Raw genomic sequence first — 26,679 nt, forward strand, 5'->3', positions numbered from 1 at the left:
TGATAATCATTGTTATATTATCAACCTATAATAAACAGTTAAACCTACTATACTGTGGATAATTTTTAGATCTATTTTACAGATATTATAATTAATTAACAATGTTGCTGATTATCAATATCTTTATCTCCATGAAGGTCAGCAGTGTGAACACGACTATGAGCCGCAAACGAGAGCACCGGGTTCTTCTCATGGTGATCACCATGGTGATCTTCTATCTACTCTGCTGGCTGCCCTATGGGATAGTGGCTCTGCTGGCCACTTTTGGAGCCCCTGGACTGGTGACTGCGGAGGCAAGCATAGTGCCCTCCATCTTAGCGAAGTCCAGCACTGTCATAAATCCCGTCATATACATCTTCATGAATAAACAGGTGAGCATAAAGAAAGCAGGAGCCCCAAGGTTGGGCAAAAATCAGAAGTTCAGAACTTGAGGATTGGATTTGTGAGTGAATTTGAATTTAAATGACTGGTGGAATAATTTCTGTACAAAGTAATTCAACAGTCACACAGTAGAATCAGACGTTCTGTATAATGTTTTTTAAGCCTATATTATGTTGTGCTCCATGTTGAGACTGAGGTAAATTATTCTGTGGTAAATATGTTTCCTTCCACAATGGTCCATAAAATGGAAGTACACTAAATTGATTATTCATCAGATGTTTCTGTCACGATCGCACACACGAAGACAAAAGTAGATCCAATAATGCAGGTTTTATTTAAGGGTAATCCGTATTCATACATCCAGTCCAGGCAATAGGTCAATATCCATATAAGTAATCCAAAAACAAGAAACAAACAGGAACACGCAAGACTGACCTCAGGAAGTGGTGTGAACTAAACAAGGACTCCGTAACAAACACTAACACAGACAGGGTTTTTATACACACAGAAACTAACACTGATAATGGGGAACAGCTGGGTGCAATGAACAGTGATGAGTACAGACAGGATTGTGGGAATTGCAGTTCATGAGTGAGTGACACCGTGAGGGAAGGGGACCTCTAGTGTTTACCCAGGGAACACAAACCAGACACTGTGACATAACCCCCACTCTACGGAGCGGCTACCAGACGCTCCAAGACAACACTACAAAACAAAACAAGAGTCCAGGAGGGAGGTGGAACGGTGGAGGATCAGGGGGAGGGATGGGGGGCCAGGTCCATGAAGGGGAACAGGAACAGGGGGTGACGGCTTAGCCGGCGGCCAGGGTGAAGCAGACGACCCATCGGGCGGCCAGGGCGAGGCAGACGACCCATCAGGTGGCCAGGGCGGAGCAGATAGTCCATCGGGTGGCCAGGGCGGAGACTTTCCCTCAGGCGGCCAGGGCGGAGCACACAGTCCATCGGGCGGCCAGGGCAGAGACTTTCCCTCAGGCGGCCAGGGCGGAGCAGACAGTCCATCGGGCGGCCAGGGCGGAGACTTTCCCTCAGGCGGCCAGGGCGGAGCAGACAGTCCATCGGGCGGCCACGGCGGAGACGACCCCTCGGGTGGCCATGGCGGAGACAACCCCTCGGGTGGCCACGGTGGAGACGACCCCTCGGGTGGCCATGGCGAAGACGACCCCTCAGGCGGCCACGGTGGAGACGACCCCTCGGACGGCCATGGCGGAGACAACCCCTCGGGTGGCCACGGTGGAGACGACCCCTCGGGTGGCCATGGCGGAGACAACCCCTCGGGCGGCCACGGTGGAGACGACCCCTCGGACGGCCACGGCGGAAACGACCCCTCGGGTGGCCACGGCGGAGACGACCGCTCGGGCGGCCACAGCTCAGGAACTGGAACAGACACCACCGGCTCAGGAACTGGAACTGGCACCACCGGCTCAGGCACTGGAACTGGCACCACCGGCTCAGGCACTGGAACTGGCACCACCGGCTCAGGCACTGGAACTGGCACCACCGGCTCAGGCACTGGAACTGGCACTGGAACTGGCACCACCGGCTCAGGCACTGGAACTGGCACCACCGGCTCAGGCACTGGAACTGGCACCACCGGCTCAGGCACTGGAACTGGCACCACCGGCTCAGGCTCAGGAACAGACACCACCGGCTCAGGAACAGACACAGGCTCGACGGCGGCCATCTTGTCAGGGGACACAGGCTCGGCAGGCGTGACGTGAACAGGCTCGGCGGCGACCATCTTGTCCGAAGACACAGGCTCGGCAGGCGTGACGTGAACAGGCTCGGCGGCGGCCATCTTGTCCGAAGACACAGGCTCGGCAGGCGTGACGTGAACAGGCTCGGCGGCGGCCATCTTGTCCGAAGACACAGGCTCGGCAGGCGTGACGTGAACAGGCTCGGCGGCGGCCATCTTGTCCGAAGACACAGGCTCGGCAGGCGTGACGTGAACAGGCTCAGAAACCGCTGTGCAGGCGACTGGCTCTGGATCCGCCGTGCAGGCGACTGGCTCTGGATCAGCGGTCTCGGTGGACCGAGATTCTGGCATGACGGCCTGGGGGATTGAAAGCGCTGAGACTCGTGAAACGTTCAGGATATTGATTGCTCGGACAGATCTCAGTGGCGGATCGGCCAGCTTGGACACTAGTCCACTCCATCCCCGGACGAGTTCCACGGACGCAACCATGCTGGCAGACGGCGCGGTCTGCGGCAGGCCACGCCCCGCAACCGATGGAAACACCGGTTCGGCGGCAGCTATCTCGTCCGGAGACACCGGTGCAAGGTCAGCCCTCCCCCCTGGAGAAACGAGTGGGTCTGACGTAGCCCACCGGTTACGCCTCTCCAGGTAGTCAATGAACTCCCAAAAATCCAGGTTCTCCAGCCCCATCATCTCACATCGGAGTAAAGGGTCGTCGAGGCAGTTGTTAAAAAAATCCTTCAGTGCCGCATCATTGTACCCCATACCTCTCGATAAAGTCCAAAATGCCTGCGACAAACTATTCACCGACTGACCCTGCTGCCGTAGGGCCATTAAATTACTGAATCTTCCCCTCCTCTCCTTCTCAGTAGTGGGGGGAAGGATACGAAACCCCATACTGCTGGATCTTAAATGTGACGGAGTCCTTCTGTCACGATCGCACACACGAAGACAAAAGTAGATCCAATAATGCAGGTTTTATTTAAGGGTAATCCGTATTCATACATCCAGTCCAGGCAATAGGTCAATATCCATATAAGTAATCCAAAAACAAGAAACAAACAGGAACACGCAAGACTGACCTCAGGAAGTGGTGTGAACTAAACAAGGACTCCGTAACAAACACTAACACAGACAGGGTTTTTATACACACAGAAACTAACACTGATAATGGGGAACAGCTGGGTGCAATGAACAGTGATGAGTACAGACAGGATTGTTGGAATTGCAGTTCATGAGTGAGTGACACCGTGAGGGAAGGGGACCTCTAGTGTTTACCCAGGGAACACAAACCAGACACTGTGACAGTTTCTTCATTTAAAATGTGATCTAATTAATTTCAACTCAGATGTTAATTAGATGTTAATTTCAACATACATTTTAACATTTCAAAGTTGTATTAATTTACATGAGCGAACAATCATGTACTTATAACCCATTTTTTACAATCACTTTGGCACTACTATCAAAATGGTTAATGGGTACAATATACAATATATATAAACAAGATCATGTGTTCATTAAACTAAAATCACCTGTTCAAAATGACAAACTTAAAAATATTACCATTCCAATAGTTATCTGATGATCTTTTTATTTCAGGCTCCTGTCTTGAGAACCTGTATCCAAAAGATAGGGTTAATGGACATATAAGTACAGTCAGTGACCAATCCTTAGTTTTGCATTTTATGGTAAACCAGGCAAGAAATACTACAAACGAATTTTCTTTTTGAAGTGGAACTTTAACGCTGCATCTGATAATGACGCTATGGGGGAACGCCCTCATCGTGACCAGTATCTGAATATGTGCAACAAAGCACCCGTCAGTATAACAGGGTGCCTGGAAGACACATCATCAGCTTTTTTTGTCTTCAGGATTTGCTTTCTTTGTATGCGCATGCATAAACTAGAATCTGTGAGAGCTGTATGTGCTCATTGTGATGCATTCACGGTAAAAGCTTTTATTCTGGCTTGATTCTCTTTCAAGGGAGAGAATCCAGGATTTGCACGGAGCGCGTTCGGCTCTCAAGGGAGAGTCACTGTCACTCAGAGTGATGCATTTGCAGTAAGAAGTTCTGTTCTTGCTTGATTCTCTTAGGGTGATGAGAATCAAGCTTTTGCACGGAGCACATGCTTTTGAGGAAGCTGAATGCATTCATTGTGATGTGTGTACTGTGTGTACTCTCTTTGACAGTCGTAGTTCAGGTCCCGTGGCTTCCAAGGCAGCAAATCAGAATCGATCATGAGCATTGTAGAGTTTGGGAAGAAGTCCCTTTTGGGCGTCCTCTGATTGCTCCATTGCTCTCGAATACCATTTTGTGGATTTGGAAGCTTGCTCTAAAAATAGTTCAATTTTTTTTTTATTCCAATCCGAATGGAGATTTATTAAAAACCATTGGTCTCATGTCAGTTCAGGAAGCCGCTCTGTGGCTTCTGACCTGGCTGAGAGAATATTAAGATGGCATCCCATGTAGCAAATTATTTGCATGTGGAGGGGCTGTGTGAAGAGTAATATGCGAGGATGTCCCGGTTGATGAGTTGTTTGCAAGCTATCTCTCCCTTGGTGCTGCATCCTCTTGGAAGGCTCCTGTGAGAGTGAGTGCGTTCGGCATTAAAGCGGACTAGTGAGTCTGTTTGCTTCTTGAGGAGAACCCTTCTTATTGCTTGCATCCTGCACTTGAGGGTGTGGTTGTGTGAGATAAAATAAAGATGGAACGTAATCCCCCCTTTTTTTGGTTTCTAGCATAGTTGAAGGATTGGTAGCTTTGAGTTGATGCAACCCCTTCACTTTCTGCTGACCACTTTTTAGCAGAAGTGTTTAGCATTAGAAATCCTTGGCTGGTAATTACTGAGGGACAACTTTTTTTAGGAGAAGTCGCTGTGAAATTATGCGGTTTGACTGGAGGTGTTAGCAGTGAACTGCTGAGGCAGCTGCTTACTGGAGGAGTGATTGCGGTGAGGTGATGCAACCCCTTCAGCTTTAGTTACCCTCCCTCCAGTATGACTGGAGATGTTAACTGTGATCTGCTGAGGCAGCAGATTATTGAAGGAGTGGTCACATTGAGATGATCCCTTCACTTTTAGTCTGTGCTTCTTCCAGCTCAGCTGATGAAACTACTTTGAGACATATGTTTTTAGAAGGGCTGGTCGCAGTGAGATGATATGACCCCCTCATTTCCGGTTGCTCTCCCTCCATATTCTGGAGGTGTTAGCAGTAAAACTGCCGACACCTTTTTGTCTGTGAGCGTGCCTCCGTGTTATCTGTCATGGAATTCTGTAAAAAGCAATAGCTTTAATGGGTCTTAGGTTGAGTGCTTTTATTCAAAGCATGGTTCAGCTGTTCTATATTGGGGTCTAGAAGTAGAACCTAAGCTCCCCTGTCGTTTCCTGTGGGTTCAGAGTCTGGGTCATAAGAGCGGTGGGCACACTGCATTATGTCCTGCTCTCATTGGAGGGGCAGCAATAATGAATGTTGTAGCCTGAAGGACTAATTACTACGGTTTTTAGCACTTTGCATGCTCCCTTTCTTAAACTGCTCTTAAGATACTCCTTATAGTAGGATGAACCGAATTGTGTTAGGTACTCACAAAATTACCTCAGTTTTGTTTGTCCCTACTATGGTTTGGTCTTGAAGTAGGAACTTATGGCTGGGTATCATGCAAAGTCTCTAGTTGATCCATCCTTGAAAAATCTGCCAAGTAGAGGCAGATTACAGTGTTATGGTTGCACTCTATAATCAGATGAGTGCATGAAGTCTCTTTGTTGTTCTTGTAAAATAACTTTTCTCAAGTAGTGTTGAGCGCTCTCCCTAGGGTAATTGAGTAAAGTTTGAGCTCCGCTGCAGTTTCCCTTAGGGGTTGAGTTGCAATGGCATGAGTTTTTAGCTTTTATTCTGTGCCACTCTTGTATTTGCATCCCTTGTGATGAAGTAAAGGTTATATTTTCCCCCTTGAAATTAGTGTAAGATTGAAGGTCATAGTTGAATATCTCCCTTTGATAAGCTACTCCCTAAAGGGCTTTGTCAAAGTGTTGACACAGTTAGCACCTTATTAGAGCTTTTGCTCTTGGGGACTATAAGGCTTTTTGCCTGCCCTGCACGGGAGGGAGGAAGGTTGTAAAGCCCAGGACTTCCCTTGCAATATAAAATAGAAGCTAGGATACCTTCTTTTGCTATAGAGAAAAACATTGGGCTTAGGGAGTAGCCCCACTAAGCAGTCTATGAGCCACAATTTGTGCCATGGGGATAGATGACACTCGGACTCCAGTGGTTGAGCTCCGATGCTCTGACTCCATGTTAAATTCTGTATCAAAAATTATAAGGAAACACCAGTACTTTGTTTAGGCTTGGTTTGTCGGGAATTCCAAACCTGTGCACATATATTCAAACGCACACAACTATAGAACCAATTCTTAATGCACATGTGACCACCATCAGCGTTTCTCACAGGTTCACGTTTAAAGTCTGTGTAGAGAGAATGGTGTCGTCTTAGCGGCCCCTAATTTAATAACAAATGATCATTGCGACGGAAGCGAATCAATCAAAACTAACTTTAGCTGGAAAATAACTTTATTAAAGAACCGCTATGGAGCTGGTAAGTCCCGCCCCTTCCGCTGACCCCACTGGGCCTCTGGGTTGGGGGGTCGTCAGTGCAGGTGAATGGGAGAGGGTGGTTGTTTTCTGGTCCCGTTTGAGTTGTGCCATGGATATGAACATGTGTTGTCTGTGAATTTTTTATATAATTTTTCGTGTAAAGAATGCTACAATTTAGCGGGTAGAAGTTTGATACGGTTAGACTTTGTGTGAGAGCACTTTGTGGACTACAACTCTTCGCTGCTTTCGACGCGTTTGAAACGTCACCACCACTCGCACACGGACACTAGCTCACGGATCCCGCTAAACATGGCTGTGTCTTTGGTGCACTTCACCGCCTTCTTTCAGGGAGAGGACAAAATCGTTGAGGTTGGCGAAAACCACCACGAGTAAGTCAACTTTATGGGGTGACGTCACATAGGCGACATGTAGTCTTTCTCGTTATGTCTTTTCCACAACTGCTAGCCAAAGAATCATACAATATACTGTCAAACTCGTAACATGAAGGATTGTGTGGAAAATTCGCAGACGGCGGGTGTTCGCATTCATGGCGCGGTTCGGGCGGGACCAGAAGGTAATTGTTTTCTCCCATTCGCTTGCATTGGCGATTTTTCAACCTGGAGGTCCACTTGGGGTTTTGCGGATGGGCGGGACTTACCAGCTATATAAAGCCAAAACAATCTCTGTTACCTTAAATTATACGTTTATCTCTGTAAAGCTGCTTTGAAACAATCTACATTGTTAAAAGCGCTATATAAATGAAGATGACTTGACTTAACTTGACTTAAAGGCACACTATGCAGTTTCCATTTTTCTCAAACAGCGACCCCTAGAGTCGCTGTGGAGTACTTGTATTTAACGTTACTGTTGTAAATACCACTCACGCAGAGCCATCTCTACACTCTCCCGACCGCGCTTTCTTCATTTTCTTCGTCGACTCTACCATGATTCACGTCTGAAATGCGTGCTTGTGTCTTCCATAGAGGCTGCTTCATATGTTGTTGATGTATGTGACGTCGTGCGTAAAGCAAGTCGTGATTCTCACGAGATTTGTCGGGGCGCCACCTCTCCAAACCTGCATTGCTGGTTTTGCCAGCAGCATATTTCGAAGCTGTTATATTAAGGTGTAAATCTTTAAGGATGTTCCCCCATAGCATCATTATCAGACGCAGCGTCTCGTTCCCCTTCTCATGCTAGTAACCACTTAAGAAGCATTGATGCTTTTCATCAATAGTGTAATTTTTTTTTTATTTCATTTGATTTACTTTACTTCAATTTCATTAATTCAACTGTGTCTGTAGTATTCTCTTTACTAGTCTTTTTGTAATTATGTATTGCTATCTTGTGTGCAGGGCAGGCGATCTAAATTAATGTTCCAATGGTAGTTTGTTAAAATAGTTATTAAAATAAATGATTCTGCAAGTGCAAGGTTTCTTTAAAGATATGAATGCACAATGATGTTTTGAAAATTTCACAGCCAACAAATGATGACCATTTAAAAAAAATTCTAGATTTTTGAAAAATAATATCAAGATTCTAAAATTAGTGGCAACGTGATTGTAAAAAACTGTAACTTATCCTTTAATTTTCCTTATTTGAATCTTATTGAATCTTATTTTCTTGCTCAATTCAGGAAAAGGGCATTCTCATTTCAATTATGATTGCTGTACAACCATGTGTACCACACTGACGATTAAAATCCTTGTGGAATCTGGGTTCCACGTTTTTTGTTTTTTTTTGGTCAAACTTTTTGTGTACACATTCTGAGTGGGCTTGCTCTAAACTGTCTGATTCTCCAGACTTTTGCATACCAGCATGAACAGAAAGTATCTCCATCAAAGCTGAGTGTGCTGAGCCATTCACTGAGTCTCCAGAAACTGGGTGCCAGGGATGTTGTGGTCCAATCTATCTACACTGTCAGCTTGATAAAAGTGATGAGACTGGTTTACTGGCCTACTCTCATGTGAAACAATCCAATTCATTGTGCTCTTTTGCACCATCCGTCAAAGTGTCAGCTGTTGAAGAGAGTAAATAGCAGCCCTACACTTACACTTGTGGTTAGGGACCTCTTATTTATGTAGTCAATTCATGTAGTCAATTCAAGCTTTTGCCAACTGAGGAGAAGGTATTATACGTTAACACTCCCCTAACTCAATAAAGTTAACTCTGTTTGACTCTGAGAGATGTTTTTTAGGGCAAGTATGTTTTTTTTCCCCCTCTTGTGGAGTGTACCACTGAGTTGTCTCAATGCAGGAAAGTAGGTCTCACTGGAGTAAGATGGAATGCCATCCAAAGGTCATAAATGGTCTGTCAGCTCTGGAGTCTGAAAATCCACATCAGAGAGATGCTTAACTTCCACTAAATCCCAGATATGTTTCACTCTAGGTACCAAAACTCTGGTTTGATTGATGGAGCTTGTCATTTGTCCTGTCTAGTATTGTATATGAATCAAAGAGCACAACATGCATTTACACATTCCATGTTGCTACAGAATGGAAAGCTAATACACCCTAAATATAAACTTTTTTGGAATCCACTCTTTTGTGTAGCCATGAAAACTAACCTGGCTTGTACATTATTATCATTGGTGGTGCTGGCTACGGTATTGTACAATTCTTTTTTTTGTACTTTTACATGCACTGTACTTTTGCATGTAACATCTGCTATAAAATATATAGATTGAAATATACTGTATATTAAAATGGAATTAAGGATATAGAATGAACGTTACCTTTTTTATTGTTCCGAAGCACATGATCTATTTAATTAACCGACAGCAGGTAATTTAATTAACCAACAGCAGCGAAATTATGATGAAAAATGTTTCTTTGACAACCATTTTTTCCATGACTAAGACGAGACGATGACGAGACAACACCAAAGTCATTAATCAATCAATAACTGTGTCTATATCAACATGCAATATCGTTGAAAAAAGACAAGACTAAATATGGTACAAAAAAAAACCTTGACCAAAATCACTCTTTGTTTTTATTGCATAAAGGATGAGACAAAACATTACAGACTGTTTTTATGCCTTTAAGCTTTCATGCCTACAGTGGTCATATTTTAAGAATTTAAATCCCCCAAGCAGAGCTTTTCTACCCGGTTATTTACTTGATCTTTGCAATCTAGCAACCATGCGCACGCGCTCTCTCAATATCACTGATATATTCTGCTTAAATTAAAGTGTCTTTCAGTCAGTCTTTGTTCTGTCACAAATCGCTTGCGCTGTTTGCTGCGACTAAATCTGCGATCAAAGTGCAGGCTGATATCCAACTAGGAATATGTAGAATTGCACAAGTGCTACTGCTAAGATTCCAATGTCAATACAGCCTGTTACCTTAATTCAAATTTCTCATAAGCTTAACTGAATTGGTCTAAGAGAGAAATTATAATAACCATTCTTGTCTAAAGACTACATATAAAATAGCTACCAAAATGAATGTTGGTAATTGCAGTTTGACTAAAAGAAATGACTAAAAGTTGACAAAAATGCAATGACTTTTCGTAGATTAAAACTAGACTAAATTTATAAAAGACAAAAATGACTAAAATGTGACTAAGACTAATAAGCATTTTCGTCTGAAGATGAAGACTAAGATTAAATAAAAAATGGCTGTCAAAATGAACACTGGTGTGTTACTTGTAGTTTGGTTCTCTTGTTTTTTTGGTCTGGACAAAATAAGAAGAAAAAACAAAAAAAGGCTTTTATGATGTATATTTTGCTACAGACCTTACCGAACATCCATACACAAAGCTGTGTGCTGGGCAAGATGTGGTTCTGATGCCTGTACTGAACTGTAAAGGGCAATATCGCAACTATGACCAGAAAAAACAGGTTTGCTTGAGCATTCTGTCCTTTTTAGAGTTGCATCTTGTGACATCTCATCCTGTTTTTGGTTTGTTTAGATATATCCGGTCTGTTTTGCGTTCATACTTCATACTTTGGTCGGACTGCACCAAAGTTAATTTGGTAACAGTCCAAAACCCACTCGTTCTGCTTGTTTGGTGCGCACTAGGGTTCAGATGGCAGCGTTCACACTTATTCAAATTATCTGCACTAACAGAGCAATTAAACCAAACCAGCCAAGTGTAAGCACACCCTGTAGGCTATTACCCTACTATATTTAGTTCAGATTTAAATTTTTAGGCACTTTTATTGTGAGACTATAACTGATTTAACCTAGAATAGTTTAACCTAGCTGATTTAACCTAGGATGGAGAGTGTTCAGATGAAAGATGGGAATTAAAAATTTGCTATTTTAACCAATGACCAACAGAGGGAAGGACAAAAATGCAACAGACTTGTAATTAAATTTTCAACTGCTGCTAAGGGAAGGATTTAAAGTCAAATGGCCTGTTATAATTTACTGCAGTTGCTGTTTTCACAGATTTTTAAAGGGGTTAAAGGAGTCTGAGGCAGATTTTTAATCGAGCTGAGATAAACGACAGGGGTGCTACATTTTCCCTAAAAAAAGTTTCTAGCTATGCTGTTGTCCTTGGCACTTTTGACTTGAAGTGACCAACCTATTTCCTAGAATACTCTAGCAACCTCCTAGCAATGACTTAGCAACCATCCAAAACACCCTATAACACCCTTCAAAACATACTGTTATCGCTCTCCTGGATGTAACAGTTAGAATATGCTGACTGTAAATTGTTGTATGATCCAGTCTCTTTTGCCCAGTGTTATTGTGATTCTGAATCAGCGAGATCCCAAAACTGTCCTTTATGCTTGATCCAGCAGAAATGCAGATATTGCTGTCTCGACTTACGTTTAGACACTATATCAGTGCATTTTGTTCAGCTGAGGTTAATTAATTTTGTGTCCAGCTCTAAGCATCCTGCTCTTACTTCTTTACAGTCTTTCAATGACTAAGGGAAAGAGGAACAGAGCATTCATCCTGCTTGATTAATTACCTCATTGTTTTGATGTGCTTCATCCAACAACTGATTGTGCTGTTTTAACATTATTGAAATAAATTATAATGCAACACTGTCAGCACGGTTCCTCCGGTGTGGACACAGTGCTCAGGCTTTGGCTGTGTGTATCAATGTAGAAGGAATAGATCTACTGCAAGTTGCTTTAATCCAAGTTGAGCAAACTTCAGAATAGTTCAGAAAAGATGTCGTGCCAGTTGCATACAGATGGACCAAAAGCACAGACAACAAAGAAACTGCAGAGAAACATTTAAAGTCATGTCTGTCATTGAGACAGATCTCTCAAGACTGTTCAGTCATCCTTGTCAGATGCGATATCATATCAAAACTGCTGTCCTGCTTTGTTGCACAGCTTTTGTCTGCTGACTGAAGAATTGCATATTCTGATAGATTAGCCTCAATGAGCAGTGTGCTTGTAGTGGGTTTAAAACTGTCTAAGCCAATGTGCATTTAAGCAATTTCACACGAGTAAGAAAATCTGAATATTTGCTGAATATCACAACAGCTGTGATTCGGCCATAGACACTATATGTCTATGTCGAATAGAGTTGTCAAAAGTACTGACATTTTTTACAATTTAAAAAATGTGATGATACCAGAATTTCCCTCTAGCATTTTGAGCTCTGTTGGATGGATTCTTGGATTGGCCATTGTGTTGATGTGCTCAACAGACATGTCTGTGATTGGCCATTGTGTTCACGCGCCGAACATATATGTTTGTGATTGGCCATTGTGTTGACGTGCTCAACATATGTGTCTCTGATTGGCCATTGTGTTGACACGCTCAACATATATGTCTGTGATTGACTACAATGATCAACGCTTCAAAAACATGTTGTCTTTGACGCTCTTCACAGAGCGCTCAACAGATACACACGGGAGCGTTTGAAAGCAGGCGTCTATCAGTGGTTCAGTCTATCAGCAGACATATTAGGAATCCGCTGATAGATGCCTGCTTTTAAACGCTTCCGTGTAAGTGCTCGGCGAAGAGCGTCAAAGATGTCATTGTTGATCATTGTAGCCAATCACAGACATATATGTTGAGTGTGTCAACACAATGGCCAATCGTAGACATGTATGTTGAGCACGTCATCACAATGGCCAATCAGAGACATATATGTTGAGCGCGTCAACACAATGGCCAATCACAGGCATATGTGTTGAGTGTGTCAACACAATGGCCAATCAGAGACATATTTGTTGAGCATGTCAACACAATGGCCAATCGTAGACATATATGTTGAGCGCGTCATCACAATGGCCATTCAGAGACATATATGTTGAGTGCGTCAACACAATAGCCAATCACAGACATATATGTTGAGTGTGTCAACACAATGGCCAATCAGAGACATATATGTTGAGCGCGTCAACACAATGGCCAATCAGAGACATATTTGTTGAGCATGTCAACACAATGGCCAATCGTAGACATATATGTTGAGCGCGTCATCACAATGGCCATTCAGAGACATATATGTTGAGTGCGTCAACACAATAGCCAATCACAGACATATATGTTGAGTGTGTCAACACAATGGCCAATCAGAGACATATATGTTGAGTGTGTCAACACAATGGCCAATCAGAGACATATTTGTTGAGCATGTCAACACAATGGCCAATCGTAGACATATATGTTGAGCGCGTCATCACAATGGCCATTCAGAGACATATATGTTGAGTGCGTCAACACAATAGCCAATCACAGACATATATGTTGAGCATGTCAACAAAATGGCCAATCAGAGATATATACAGTATGTTGAGCGCATCAACACAATGGCCTATCAGACATATATATTTTGAGCGCATCAACACAGTGGCCAATCACAGACATATATGGCCAATCAAAGGTGTTTAAGAGTCCATTCAACAGCGCTCAAAATGCTAGAGGGAAATGCTGGTATCATCACATTTTTAAAACTTCAGTACCAAAGTCGGTACTTTTTGACAACTCTAATGTCGAATATCCATCAGTTCTGTAAACGACTTAATACTGTGCAATGGTGGACAGTAACAAATATTTTACTCCATTAACCCTAACCCTAACCCTGACCCTACACTTTAAAGTATTTATTTTGGAAAACTTCCAAATTCCAAATGTAGTGTAATTCACTACATTCCAAATCATTATATCTTACATTACATTTCAGAAAAACATGCCATTCCTCCATGCCATTTTTTTTTTTTTTTGATGTGAAGAAAAGCAATATCTCCCATAGCGGTCTGATAGAATCCTTTTGAGCTGTTTTTTTCAAATCACATTGAATGTTTCAATGTTGTGAATTTGACATCTGATAGCAGCCGTTAACTCATATAATTTAATGATATGGTGAGAGCGAGTCTCAATTCTCAACTGACTGATGTGTTCTTGTCCAAGAGAAAATGAGCAGAGAACAGGTAGTAAAACGAGAGAGCTTGTGTGTGCTGCCTCCTAATAATTCAAAATAAATCAAACTAAACATGTCTGCAGGCCATGGCCAGATTCTTTGTCAGCCCAGGGATTCCCAAGTTTTTATGTCTAACCCATTTGACCTAAACTATTTATGAATTTAATATTTCAATAATTTAACAGCACATTTGTATGTTCATGGATATATGATATCGTTTAATGGCCAATGGTCACATGCAGGTAAAGAAATAAAATATTTTGATAAATGTCCTTTATTGTTAATACATTTTTAGCTTTAAAATCAACTCACAAACCCCCTGTAGTTTCCTCTTAAACCTCAGTGTGGGAAACTGGGTTTAACCAGTCAGAAGGCTATTGTGAAGCTTTCTGCCTGTCAAGGATTTTGCGAGTTCACGACGGGCAGTCCACATATGGGAGGAAGTAAGAGTGTAATGCATGAACTTTAATTCAGTGGCTAAGTCTGGTGGAAGTTCTAGGCCGGAACCAACTGTTGCTTAAAATTCAATAAATTGCAGATAATTATTCAGAAATATGTTTTTTTTTTTTTTTTTGAGAAACAAGCTTCTACAGTAGAATTGTTTTTCAGAGGGTCACTGAAGATGCAGAAATCCATTTAGAAATAATCTGCATTCAAAATAAACCACAAAGATGGATATAAACTTTTTCTTTTTTCTTTTTCTTTTGCATGAAGGGTTAGTCTTGCACAGTGTTACATGTCATACAAATTCTGTTTGGTACAAATCAATATGAAGGATTGAGTGATGTTTCCGGATATACATCACACTCCAGTCGATGAGGAAAGATTCTCCTGTATGTCATTTTCAGTCTTCAATTCCTCCCAGCCCGTTACTATGGAAACTGTGAGTTGAGGCGAGTTGAAGACTAAAAATGCTGTACAGATACAAGTAACATTTTTTGGCCAGCAACGTCCATCAGAGAATGTGGGAACAGAACATCTTCGGTGAGTCTGGCCCTGTGTTTTCTCCCATAATATTTGATGATTGTGACTCGAACATCTGTTAGATATGGAACTTGAGCAATGGATTTTCACATAGTTTTCACTAACTGTTAAATTACTGTAATCTTCAGTATAAAACCAAAGAAGAGCAGAATTTATTTGAATACTGGGATATATACAGTATGCATATTATAAATGTTAATGTCTGATGTTGCAAAACTGTGCTCCTATATATATATATATATTACCGTACGTTCTTTTGTGGTTTTGCCTCAAGAGTCACAGTCAAGAAAGTAAAATGCCATGTCTCTTCCACACCGCATATGTAAGCAGCTAATATGTATTTCACTGACCATAATTATAAGCTACATCATTTATACTGCTTGCGTAAGCAGAGTGATGCTAGCAGTAGTTTCAGCATTGAGCTTAGGAAAAATGCTCCACAAAACCTGTTTGTCAATAACGCACTGAAATTATGAATAAAATAATAATCATATCAATAATCATATTCATATGCCCAAATAATCCTTAAAGTCCCCCTGTAGTTATTAATTTTATCCCTTTAAACTCATTTTTGATCACCAAAATTACATATTTAAATGTTATTTCCTTGAAAAAAAAAATCTTCATGCCTTAAAAAAGCTTGAATGTAACTCAATAATATCTTAATATCGCAGTAATATCTTCACTAGAGGGAGCGGGGGCCGATGAGAGGATTTTTCACGAATGAAGATATTACTGCGCCAAGTCAAAGTGCTTACAAGCACTTGCTATGGTATTCCGCCATACAATATAGTTATCCATTTTACACGCTTAGAAAAGCGCAACGTTTTGTTTTGTGTCACCGTCCTAGGTCGAGTTACACTACGCGAGTAACTGTATTTAAATAGGGAAAACGTGGAGGTGTTTGGTAGCTTCTCTGCTTGGCCCATATTGAATGAACTGGGCTAAGCTGAGTGCTAACAAAGTTTCGTCGCAAGACAGAGCGATTTAGTGCACGCACTGAGACGAGAGAGGTATGTATCAACTCGTCTTAGTTAAGGGAATAACATAGTTTAATATGAAAAAACGGTGGAGTATCCCTTTAAAGCACATTAAAAACACCATAGACATATAAACAACATTAAAAACGTCTCGGGTTACGTATGTAACCCTCGTTCCCTGAGTAGGGAACGAGACGCTGCATCGATACTCGATACTTTGGGGAATGCCTTCGGCATGAAGCGTCTGAAGTCAACTATGGAACTATTCCAATCTAGATTGGTGCAACGTCACCCGTGACGTCGCATGTGACGGTGATCCGGAAGCTACAAAAGGGTCACAGGAACCAGGAAATGTTAGCTTCTAATTGGTCAAAGCAAGTCGTTCTCAGGGGCGCGAAAAGTGTGGCCGAGGGATGCAGCGTCTCGTTCCCTACTCAGGGAACGAGGGTTACATACGTAACCCGAGACGTTCCCTTTCGTAAAGGGAACTCCCGCTGCATCGATACTCGATACTTTGGGGAACGAATACCCACGCCGCCACACTGAGAGAAAAAACGCCCTGGTATAAAGCATCTGGTACACTCACGGACGATAGAATGAGTAGAGGGCAGATCCAAACTAGCTTGTCATAAGATTTGGTGCAAGAAGGGGAGGTCTGGAGCCGGAGGCTCGACTGACCTCATGGCTGGGAGCCCCAGACAGTAGAAAATATTAGATGAGAGGTGAAGGCAGAAGCGCACCTTGTACTTCAAATATGAGTGGTTTTAGATAACCAACTGTACTCTTAATAAAGGGAATAGCTCCTAACCCTTGATGCATAACTAGATGGACTGACTCCTCTCAGCCTGAGTCCTAATGTAGGAACCTCAAAGGCTACGACCTTGACCATCCGACACATGCGATGGAGGATGGAATACCTGAAGAATCTTAACATTGCCTACAAGTACCTCAGTACCGGGCAAAAATAACGTTGAGTGGCTCCCACGCTAGCAAGTAAGAGGGGGCAGCACCACCACTCTTCCAGGGAGTAAGACGAGCAGGAAGCAGACTCAATAGATTCTCCTATATATACTTATATATTCTCAAATATATAATCGTATACTTCATCCACAGGACATGATGGGTGCCAGGGATACCCCATCAGCCTGAAGCCAATAGGCTGGATGAAAAGGATCCATTCTCCAATCTACAGGAACATGGAGTTTCAGTGGGAACGTCCCTTCAAGAACACCCTTAAAGGCTTGCGGAGGGCACTGAAGGCCGCCACAGAGGCCCTAAGCATGAACAGGAGATCCCGTTAGAGAGCAGGATGGAACACCAGAACTGAAGCCAGTGGGCAGTAATACACTGGGTTCGATGCCCTCCCTAACTTAATTGTTTAGTTCCTAGTAGAGTGGGATTCTAGTATGGATGTCCTGACCACCTCGGTGGAAAGGGCAACCTAATTATGGGTGGGACCCCCTCAGGGGCCAGACCCATAGTCTCCATAACTCTGGTCGGGGATGAAATAATATACCATCAGCCTGAGACAGAAGATCTCTCCTAATAGGAATTTTCCATGGAGGACTCTCCAAGAGACTAATAAGGTCCGAAAACCAAATTTGGGCCGGCCAGTACGGAGCTACAAGGAGTAGTCTCACTCCGTACCTCCTGACCCTTTCTAGAACCCCAGGGAGCAGAGCGATCGGGGGAAAAGCATACAGATGTGACCTCAGCCACATCTGTACCGTGGCATCCAAGCCCAAAGGAGCTGGATGTGAGAGAGAGTACCAGAGCGGGCAATGAGAGTTCTCATGAGAAGCGAACAGGTCAACCTCCGCCCGGCCAAACTCTCTCCATATAAGCTCAACCACTTCAGGGTGGAGCCACCATTCCCCGGGCCTCGGCCCCTGCCTCGACAGGATGTCTGCTCCCATATTTTCAACCCCAGGAATATAAATAGATCTGACAGAGAGAAATTTGTCCTGGGACCAAAGAAGAATTTGATGCGCCAGTCTACAAAGAGGGCGAGATCTCAAACCTCCTTGGCGGTTGATATAAGAGACCACCGACATATTGTCTGTCCTAACAAGAACATGATGGCCTCTGAGGTCTACAAGGAAGTGCCTCAGGGCAAAAAATACAGCCAACATCTCCAAGCGATTAATATACAATGTGAGATGATGGTCTTTCCAAGTACCTCGGGTGTAACGGCCCTCCATAACCGCACCCCAGCCCGTGAGGGACGCATCCGTGGTCAGAGTTTTTCTCTCACATGGTGCTCCCAAAACCGGGCCCTGAGACAGGAACCATGGTTTCTTCCATACGACAAGAGAACGAAGGCATCTGCGTAACTCTGATCGTACGAAAAGGGTTTCCCAGAGGAGAAAATCCCTTGTTCCTGAGCCACCACTGCAAGGCCCTCATATGGAGCAGACCAAAGGGTACTACCGTGGAAGCTGCAGCCATAAGACCCAAAACTCTTTGAAAGTGTTTGACAGTGATAGCCTGGCCTAACCTAATACTCTTCATTGTGTTTAAGATAGTATTTATACAAGCAGGAGACAATTGTGCCCGCATTGTGACTAAGTCCCACTCTACTCCCAGGGACGTAGTCCTCTGAAGAGGAGTTAAGGAACCTTTCTTGACATTGAGTCTCAACCCCACACACCTCAGATGGCGCAAAACAACATCTCGATGTTGAATTGCTAGTTCTTTTTGACTGAGCCAAAATGAGCCAGTCATCTATAAGATACGGACCCCCTGAAGTCTCAATGGAGCAAGGGCCGTGTCCATACATTTAGTGAAGGTGCGAGGGGATAAGGCTAGGCCGACTGGAAGAGTCCAGAACTGATGCGCTTTTCCCCCCAAAAGCGGATCTCGGAAACTTCCTGTGATGGGGTTAGAAGGGAAAGAGGCGTTAAGGAGCTTGTGGATCTATCAAGACAGACCAGTCCTCGGAGCTGGTCTGACTGACAGTCGGTAACTTGAATCTGAACCCCCTCGGAGGTTGATCCAGTACCCTGAGATCCAAAATAAGGCCTAACTCCCCCCCCTCATAGGAACTATGAAGTGCCAGCTGTAGAACCCGGGCTCCCGTAACCAAGGAAGAGCCCACTTTGAGGTTTCCTGTGTTAAGAGGGACTAGACTTCCTGTTCCAAAAACCGACCCTGCTCGGGGCTGGCCGACATGTGAACCACCTTTAGTAGATAATATTTGTATATTAGCTCCACCATAAGCAGGACCCCCTAGGCTATATTTTGAAGACCCCTCGGGGTGTCTAAATATGCCATTATGGGGACCAGTCCCTCGAGACTGGCCTCGGCTATAAATTTCCAAATGGCTTTGGTGACCTGAAGCAGCTAACTGGCAGGAACTAACCGAAATATGCTCTCTACAGACCTCCTGAGAGGCGGCGAACTCGACAGTGCCGCAACGTCTTCGGGCAGATACTGCGATTTATGTTCGCTGGAAGCCGATGTGTCCCGAAGCGCCATCGGCGGCGGGAAGCAAACATCGATTTCCTAAGGGCTGCATAAGGGGGCGAGACTCCTGTACTCGCTCTCCTGGGGGAACGCCCATAAGGGTCTGCGTGTTACGACAAGACCTCTTAGTTGAAGCCTTCTTAGCCCGAGAGACAATCCTCAGACCTGTCTTCGGTATGGAGAGCTTCGTGCGAGAATGTTTCTTCTGGCCCCAAGCCTTATACGGGGGGGCACGAGAGGAAACCTTCTCAAAATATGAGGAGCTGGCGGCTGTCCCATGAGGCTGCCCCCTGGCAGCAACCCCATGAGACCTGGACTGACAACTGGGGATAGCTGATTGTCGCTCTGCCTCCTGAAGCCTCTCGACAACGGTTCTTGCCGCGTCGCCAAAGAGGCCAGAAGGTGAAAGGGGAGCATCGAGAAGGAAAGCCCTGTCTTTCTTCCCGATCCACAAGCGAATAAGCCATAAATGTCTCTTTGAGACGACTAGTGCTGCCATAGAACGGCCAATAGCACGGGCCGTCTCTTTAATAATACCGGAGAGATAAGTCAGATACTCTACGATATTCAGTAATATAGAGTGAGACCTCCCAGTTATCATCCACCTGCTTGAGGAGGTCAGCCAGGTATGCCTGTAATAACCCCATCGTGTGTGGGCATGCACCAGCTCGACCACCGCCATATATGCTTTCCCTAACAAATTCGATGTACGAAATTTGGAGGGAAGTGTCTGAGCTATCAGGGGTGACGCAATGTCGGGGAGAAAATATTTCGCAAAATATTCCTCAACCCGAGCCATCACCTAATAACCATTTTCATTAGATTCCCTAATGGATGAGTAAATATATACATGGGGGAAAATAATTGAGATGAAAATGGATTTTTCCACGATCTTGATACCTCAGTATGGAGATCAGTGAAAAAGGGAAGGCTCTGATACGAAGATTGTGACTGGGTCTGCAGGAAGCGCTCATTCATTTTATTTTTCTTAGTCGCTTCCTGCTTATTATATGGCCATTTAACATTTAATTTAACCACTGCCCTGATTACAACCTCCAGCAACTCCTCACTAACGGGAATATGGGGTGGCGAATCCCCCTATCCACGTGATTCAGTGTTAATAGATAATATCTAACTCCTCGGAGCCAGATAAATCAAACGCTGTGTCTTTAACACGGTCGGAAGAAGCCGCAGCGCGGGCTTCCGAACCGTGCGCGAGACCAGTGGAGCTGGTTAATAAACACTGAGAAAGGGTCGCAACCGTCTCAGTATCATATGCCAGCCCCACGTGCGAATCACATGCATACAAGCGGCGCGCTGCCTCAACAGACGCGGGACTTGATGCACTGGAAACGCGAGCCTGATCTAATTGATCAAACAAGCTCAAACGGGAGCGGAGCTTTTTCATTGAAAACAGTTTGCACAGACAGCGCCCTCGAGCACCGCCCGTGCATGCTCCACTCCCAGACAAACTACACAAAGCGTGTGTGTGTCATCCTCGCTTAAATAACGTGGGCAAGGGGACGCACACTGCCTGAATAGCTTCTCTTTTTTCGCCATAAATAATACTCTTTTCACGGGACAAACAACACCAAATAGAACAGACAAGATGACATAGAGCGCTTGCTGAAGACCAGAAGCTAACATTTCCTGGTTCCTGTGACCCTTTTGTAGCTTCAGGATCACCGTCACATGCGACGTCACGGGTGACGTTGCACCAATCTAGATTGGAATAGTTCCATAGTTGACTTCAGACGCTTCATGCCGAAGGCATTCCCCAAAGTATCGAGTATCGATGCAGCGGGAGTTCCCTTTACGAAAGGGAACTTGATTTTCACCACAGGGGGACTTTAAATTTAAATAATTAACTTCCCCTCCCCCTTTCAACGTCTTCTCTTCTCGGACGATGTGTCCACCTGCAACCTGTCACTAACGCGAAATTGCAGCAATTAGCAGATGACAACAATCCAACAAAATCAATCAAGTCTCGATGGACAAAATCAAGTCCTGGTTTCACTCTGATATACGTAACAGTAGGGAAGATGATTGCAATTTTCGTTTCATGTTGATTGACTTTCTGTATGAAAGGCCATTTCTGCCATTAAAAATTGTGAGATTAAGTATAAAGTATAAAATAAGAAATGCATGCATATTGCGAGAAACAGTTGCAATTGTGAGGAATAAAAGTCACTTTCCATTTTTTATTTTTTTTATTTTGTCAGTTTACTCTCTGGTAGAAACAGGCTTCCATATTTCTGTTCTGCAGCAGAAACACTCTCAGTGTGAAAGGACATCACAAGCCTGCTGTTGCTCACGCATGTGGTGTGAAACAACCCTCTGGCTTTTCTGACCAGAGCCAAATACATGTGAGAGTCTCTGACCCGATCAGAAGTGTTATGAACCAGTGATGTCCCATTCCTCTTTAAAAATGAATGGACTGGACTTGCTATGTTTTAAAACAACCTGTCAGTCTTCTTCCCAACAAAGAGAAAACAACAAAGGTTGATCATTAAATGACAGAAAGGTGATAGAAGCTCTCTTAGTTTTTTTTCTTTTTTCCCCAAACATTTTAAATTGCTTTATCTTTGTACATAAAACGAAGTGCAAGCCCTTCTTACTAATGAAGTGCAATACTAGATGTTTAAATCTTTTCATACCCTTGTCTGGTAGATCAAGATTGTCCTTAATCACGTTGTCACAGTTATGCTTAGTTTTGGTTCCCCACCACTAGTTTGTCTCATTGGTTTCTCATTGGTTTTTAATTAAATCCCACTGTTACTTTGACTCATCTGTTGTTTTATTAAAAGACTTATCTATTTTGATCTACTGCTACTCTCTTCGTCTTCTTCTTGGACTACCCGTGACACACGTATACAGTGAACTGTGTCATCATGTGTAAACATCGCACCTTTCTATTTCTTGAGGAAATGTAGTTGACTATAAGTATACTTAACAGAGAGCGTATACTAAGTACACTACGTTTTCTTAAGGAAAGTGACATCACAAACCTGGCAGTGTCTTTCATTTAAAAGAGCACTATAGCCAATACCACTAATAACTTCTCACTTGTCTAAAGAAGAATCTTATTGAGAAGTGTCATTTAAATGTTTGTTTTTACGGTAGCACTTTACAAGAAAGTTAAATTTGTTAACATTAGTTAATGGATTAACTAACACAAACTAACAATGAGGAAGTTACAGTATTTATTAAAGTTCTAAAGTTTTTAGTTCATAAAAATACAGTCATTCATTGTTTGCTCATGTTAGTTCACAGTGCATTGACTAATGTTAACAAATACAACTTTGGATTTTCATAATATATTAGTAAATGTTGAAATAAACATTAACTAAGATAATAAATGCTGTAGAAGTATTGTTCATTTTTAGTTCATTCTTACTTCAACTAAATTTGTTAACTAATGAAACCTTATTGTAAAGTGTTGTCATTTTTCCTTTTTGTACAACACTTCAATGTCTGAAACTTGCAAACTTTGGTCCTCCAAAGTTGATAAATCAATCGTCTTTGTTATTTTGTTTTATTAAAATTTCATAAGTATGTTCTCCAGGCTTCAAGAATAATTGTATATATATATTATTTATGTTACATAAAAACAGAATCATTCATTGATACAGCACCATTAAATGTCGTCTGGCTTTGCGCTTTTTTATGCCTGACCAGTTATTATTATGATTTCACTGCCTATTAATGTAATTTACATTTGTTGCATTCCCAATGACCCATTTTTTCCTTCTTTCCTTTTCTTCTCCACTCTAAATGGAACGGACACAATTATTTCATATTACTCGCAGCCATTTCAATTACGGCCATGGAAATGATAGAGCCAGTGTACATTATCAGCAATTATTCAGTTGCAAATTGCATAATTGTTCTGTTTAGAGGTAAAAGTTAAATGTGATTAGGGGAGACTTCAATATCATTTAGAAATGATGATGAATGTGAAAAGGATATCAGTCTCTTTGCAAAAGGCAGCTGTGATAATGGGGATGTTTGGATAAAAGAAGAGCCCTTTTCTAATCAGAATTCCTAAATGAGCTGTAATTGTAGTCTAAGCCCAGCCATGGCTGATGGGCTTATTCTTCGTTGCTAGCAGGGGGACCGACTCATTAGCGGTATGTGACTCTTATGAAGTGCAGGTACTGAAATTAATGCGGAAGTTTTCATTTGCAAGGTCATATGAAATCAAAGCATTGAGAGAATCAGAAAAATTCATAAACCACAAACTTACTGTAGTGTTTGATACAATGTTTAAAAGTTATGAGAACGATGCTCTCGGAAGTATTGCTTTATTACAACACTGTAAAAAATGAATCATGAGTCTTGTAATTTTCATTAAAAAAATTGAGGTGATCATTAAAAATATTATGTATATTTTATTAAGAAAATTGTGGTTAGGGTTTTATTGAAAATATTGAGAAAATTTCACTAATAACACCAAGAGATGCATTTTCCTATTTTTTTAAAGGAAACATACACAATTTTAAGGCTTGAATTGAGGAACTGATAAACCTCATAAAATTAAGGAAAAGGGGCTACCTATTTATTTTAAGAGAATTAGCTCATTTATGCGGTTTTATTTAGAGACACCATTGTTTGTTCCCAGCATGCTTTGCACATGGCTGGAAATGGAGAGTAAATCTTGAAATTAAGTGTTATTTCATGTGTTTTTGAGTAAAGGGAAACATCTGTTAATGTTTAATGTTCAGGTATGTTTGACATTTGAAAGAGTTTCTATTATGTTAAAGTTTTGATCGTTACCATTGTGCAGAAGAGTAGGGCTTATGGTTAGGTTGTGAAAAACTGCATTTATTTAATATTATGAAGCTTATTGTTATATACATGTAGCAATAACTCTACTAATGATAGTGCAACAAGTTTGATTATGTGCTGTTCTAGCAGTATACGGTCTTTTTATAAAACAATATATCTCAAAGTTAAATATAAACAGGTCATATCCATTCACTTAACTTCACACAATTTTGAGAATAAAAAATACTTCAAATAAAAAAGCACATTTTCACTAAAAAATTGTGTGTCACAGACTAAATAAATTAGGGCGTTTTACATGATTTATTCAGGTAGATTCCATGAATGAAATCAAGCTTTAACTACTCAAAAATATTATGTGTAATATTGTTACCATAATTTTTTTAAGTAAATAGCAGTAACATTTTTTACAGTGAAAGCACAAATGAAAAAGATTAGTATTGCATTTAAATAATAACACCAACAATACTATAGAGGCTTAAAGTTTTAAGAGCTTATGCTGCCTTTGTGTGCTATCGGGATTATCGGAAATTTTCGATTTCCGAGTTGGGCGCGCCTTATACATGACGGAGGGGAGAACGATTTCACGACTGCTATTCTTTATTAGTTTTTTTCCACAACAGCTACATCGCCTTGTCGTTAGTGCATATTTACGCAAATGAATAAACATATTGTATGTTTTTTAGGTGTGTAATGATACCCTCATGTCACGATTCGATACATATCACGATACTCAACTCACGACACGATATTATTGCGATACTCCAAGACATATGATTAAAGATTAACAAAAAATGTACTGTTAATTAAAATACTAAATTTGATATTATATTGTGGGTGTAAATGAGGCTTGGACTTGGTGCTGGTAACCCAATGCACAGGACAATGGTGACACCAGAATAACAATATTGATGATTCTGAAGCTGAAAATACAGAATTATTTTAGACGAATATGCATGCACTCCATCACTGACTAGATATATTTACAATAATGTAGGCCACTTTTTACTGGAATCAGGACCCACAAATATTCCCCCATTGCATTATTATACATTATATTCATCATTATATATAGTAGTTTAATGTAGTACTGACATTAAAACTCGTTTTCAAACTTAATTGCTATTGAAAACTTTTTTTATTTTTTCACACAGTAATTATTATTTTAGGTCAACTAATATGCAGTATATTGTCACTATCCACGATACATATTGATGCATTTTTGTATTGCGATATATTGTGACACCCCTAATGTTTTATACACACTGAAGTTAACATGTATTGGACCGAAATTCCAGAATCGTCCGCAAGTGTGAAATGTATTATTAACATTTATGTCAGGATCCATAGACCACTTTATCGTGCATTTATTTTGACTTTTTGTGAATGTTCTTTCCAACAACATAGTAATTACAACTTGTGAAGCACATTCGACGTGCATGGGAACAAGTAAATGAAAGCATAAGATTCATGTGTACAGTATGTTTCCTGCAAACTTATAAGAGCATGAATGAATTTCAGCATTGTTGTTCTCTAATGCCCTTTACTTGTTTGTCTGGGTGTATCTATGTTAGTTCTACAGGTGTTTCAGAGCACTTCTCAACTGTGACAAACCCCAGCGAGGTTCCAGTATGAAAAGTTCTTCAAAGGCAACTAAACCTTTTCGGCCTGGACGGCGCACAGACAACTTTACTTTTGTGGTGGCTTCAGTGGAACCCACAGCAGTCCCCGATAAGACAAACCCAGTGGAGGACGGGCCTCTATCAACAGATAATGCCAGGCCTGCAGTGGTCTCCCTTGTGGCCCATTATAATGGTTGAGAGTTATTCTTTTTCAAAAATGGCAACACTTGAATAAACTTTTCACACAAAATGAGGGGAATGCAGTGTGAGATTTGGAGCATTTTTCAGGCATATGCCATATAAAAACTATGAAAAACGAGAAAAGGAAAGAATCCTGAGGGAAGCTGATTTTGTGGAGTTTATTTTTGTGTTTAACATGTGTCTGCTATTCAAACAACAGGGCGTTATATTCTAGTAGTAATACGTAGCTAGCAGTTTCTAATTTTCTTTCAGATTCTGCAGATGTTGATATTACTATTTTTGTAGACCTGTCCAAAAGATCTGCTGAAAAAAAGGAAAAAAAAAAAAAGACTATTCTGAGTACAGTAAACAACAGCTCTTAAACGACTCTTCGAAAAGTTTTTTTTTTTTTTTTTGTAATGGCCCGAAAAAAGAAGACGATAACGATAACGATATTTGTAACAATGTACAACTTGTACATTTTTTGAATGGTATTAAAACAAAATGGGTTTTCTACATGTATTGTTTTTTTAAAACAAAAAAGAGGGAAGTTGGGTTTGATGATTTTCCCCCCAATGGCTTTTAAGCCTGTGTGGCCTATATACAGTGAATGTAATCATGTTTTTTTTATTTTTTTTTTA

At 41.8% G+C, this 26,679-nt stretch overlaps 1 protein-coding gene across 1 annotated transcript in view; it reads left to right on the forward strand.

The window, feature by feature from the left end:
- The window catches only part of tmtopsa (teleost multiple tissue opsin a), a 97,786-nt gene extending 71,312 nt beyond the window's left edge, over positions 1-26,474 (forward strand). Inside the window, exons 3-4 of the mRNA XM_079877347.1 lie at positions 138-371; positions 25,811-26,474. Coding sequence (XP_079733473.1) covers positions 138-371; positions 25,811-26,056 — 480 coding nt within the window. The 3' untranslated portion in view covers positions 26,057-26,474. The remainder of the gene's footprint in view (positions 1-137; positions 372-25,810) is intronic.
- The last annotated feature ends 205 nt before the right edge of the window (positions 26,475-26,679 follow it).

Source organism: Squalius cephalus (genome assembly GCF_949319135.1).
Source record: "Squalius cephalus genome assembly, chromosome: 7".
NCBI classification, from domain to species: domain Eukaryota; kingdom Metazoa; phylum Chordata; class Actinopteri; order Cypriniformes; family Leuciscidae; genus Squalius; species Squalius cephalus.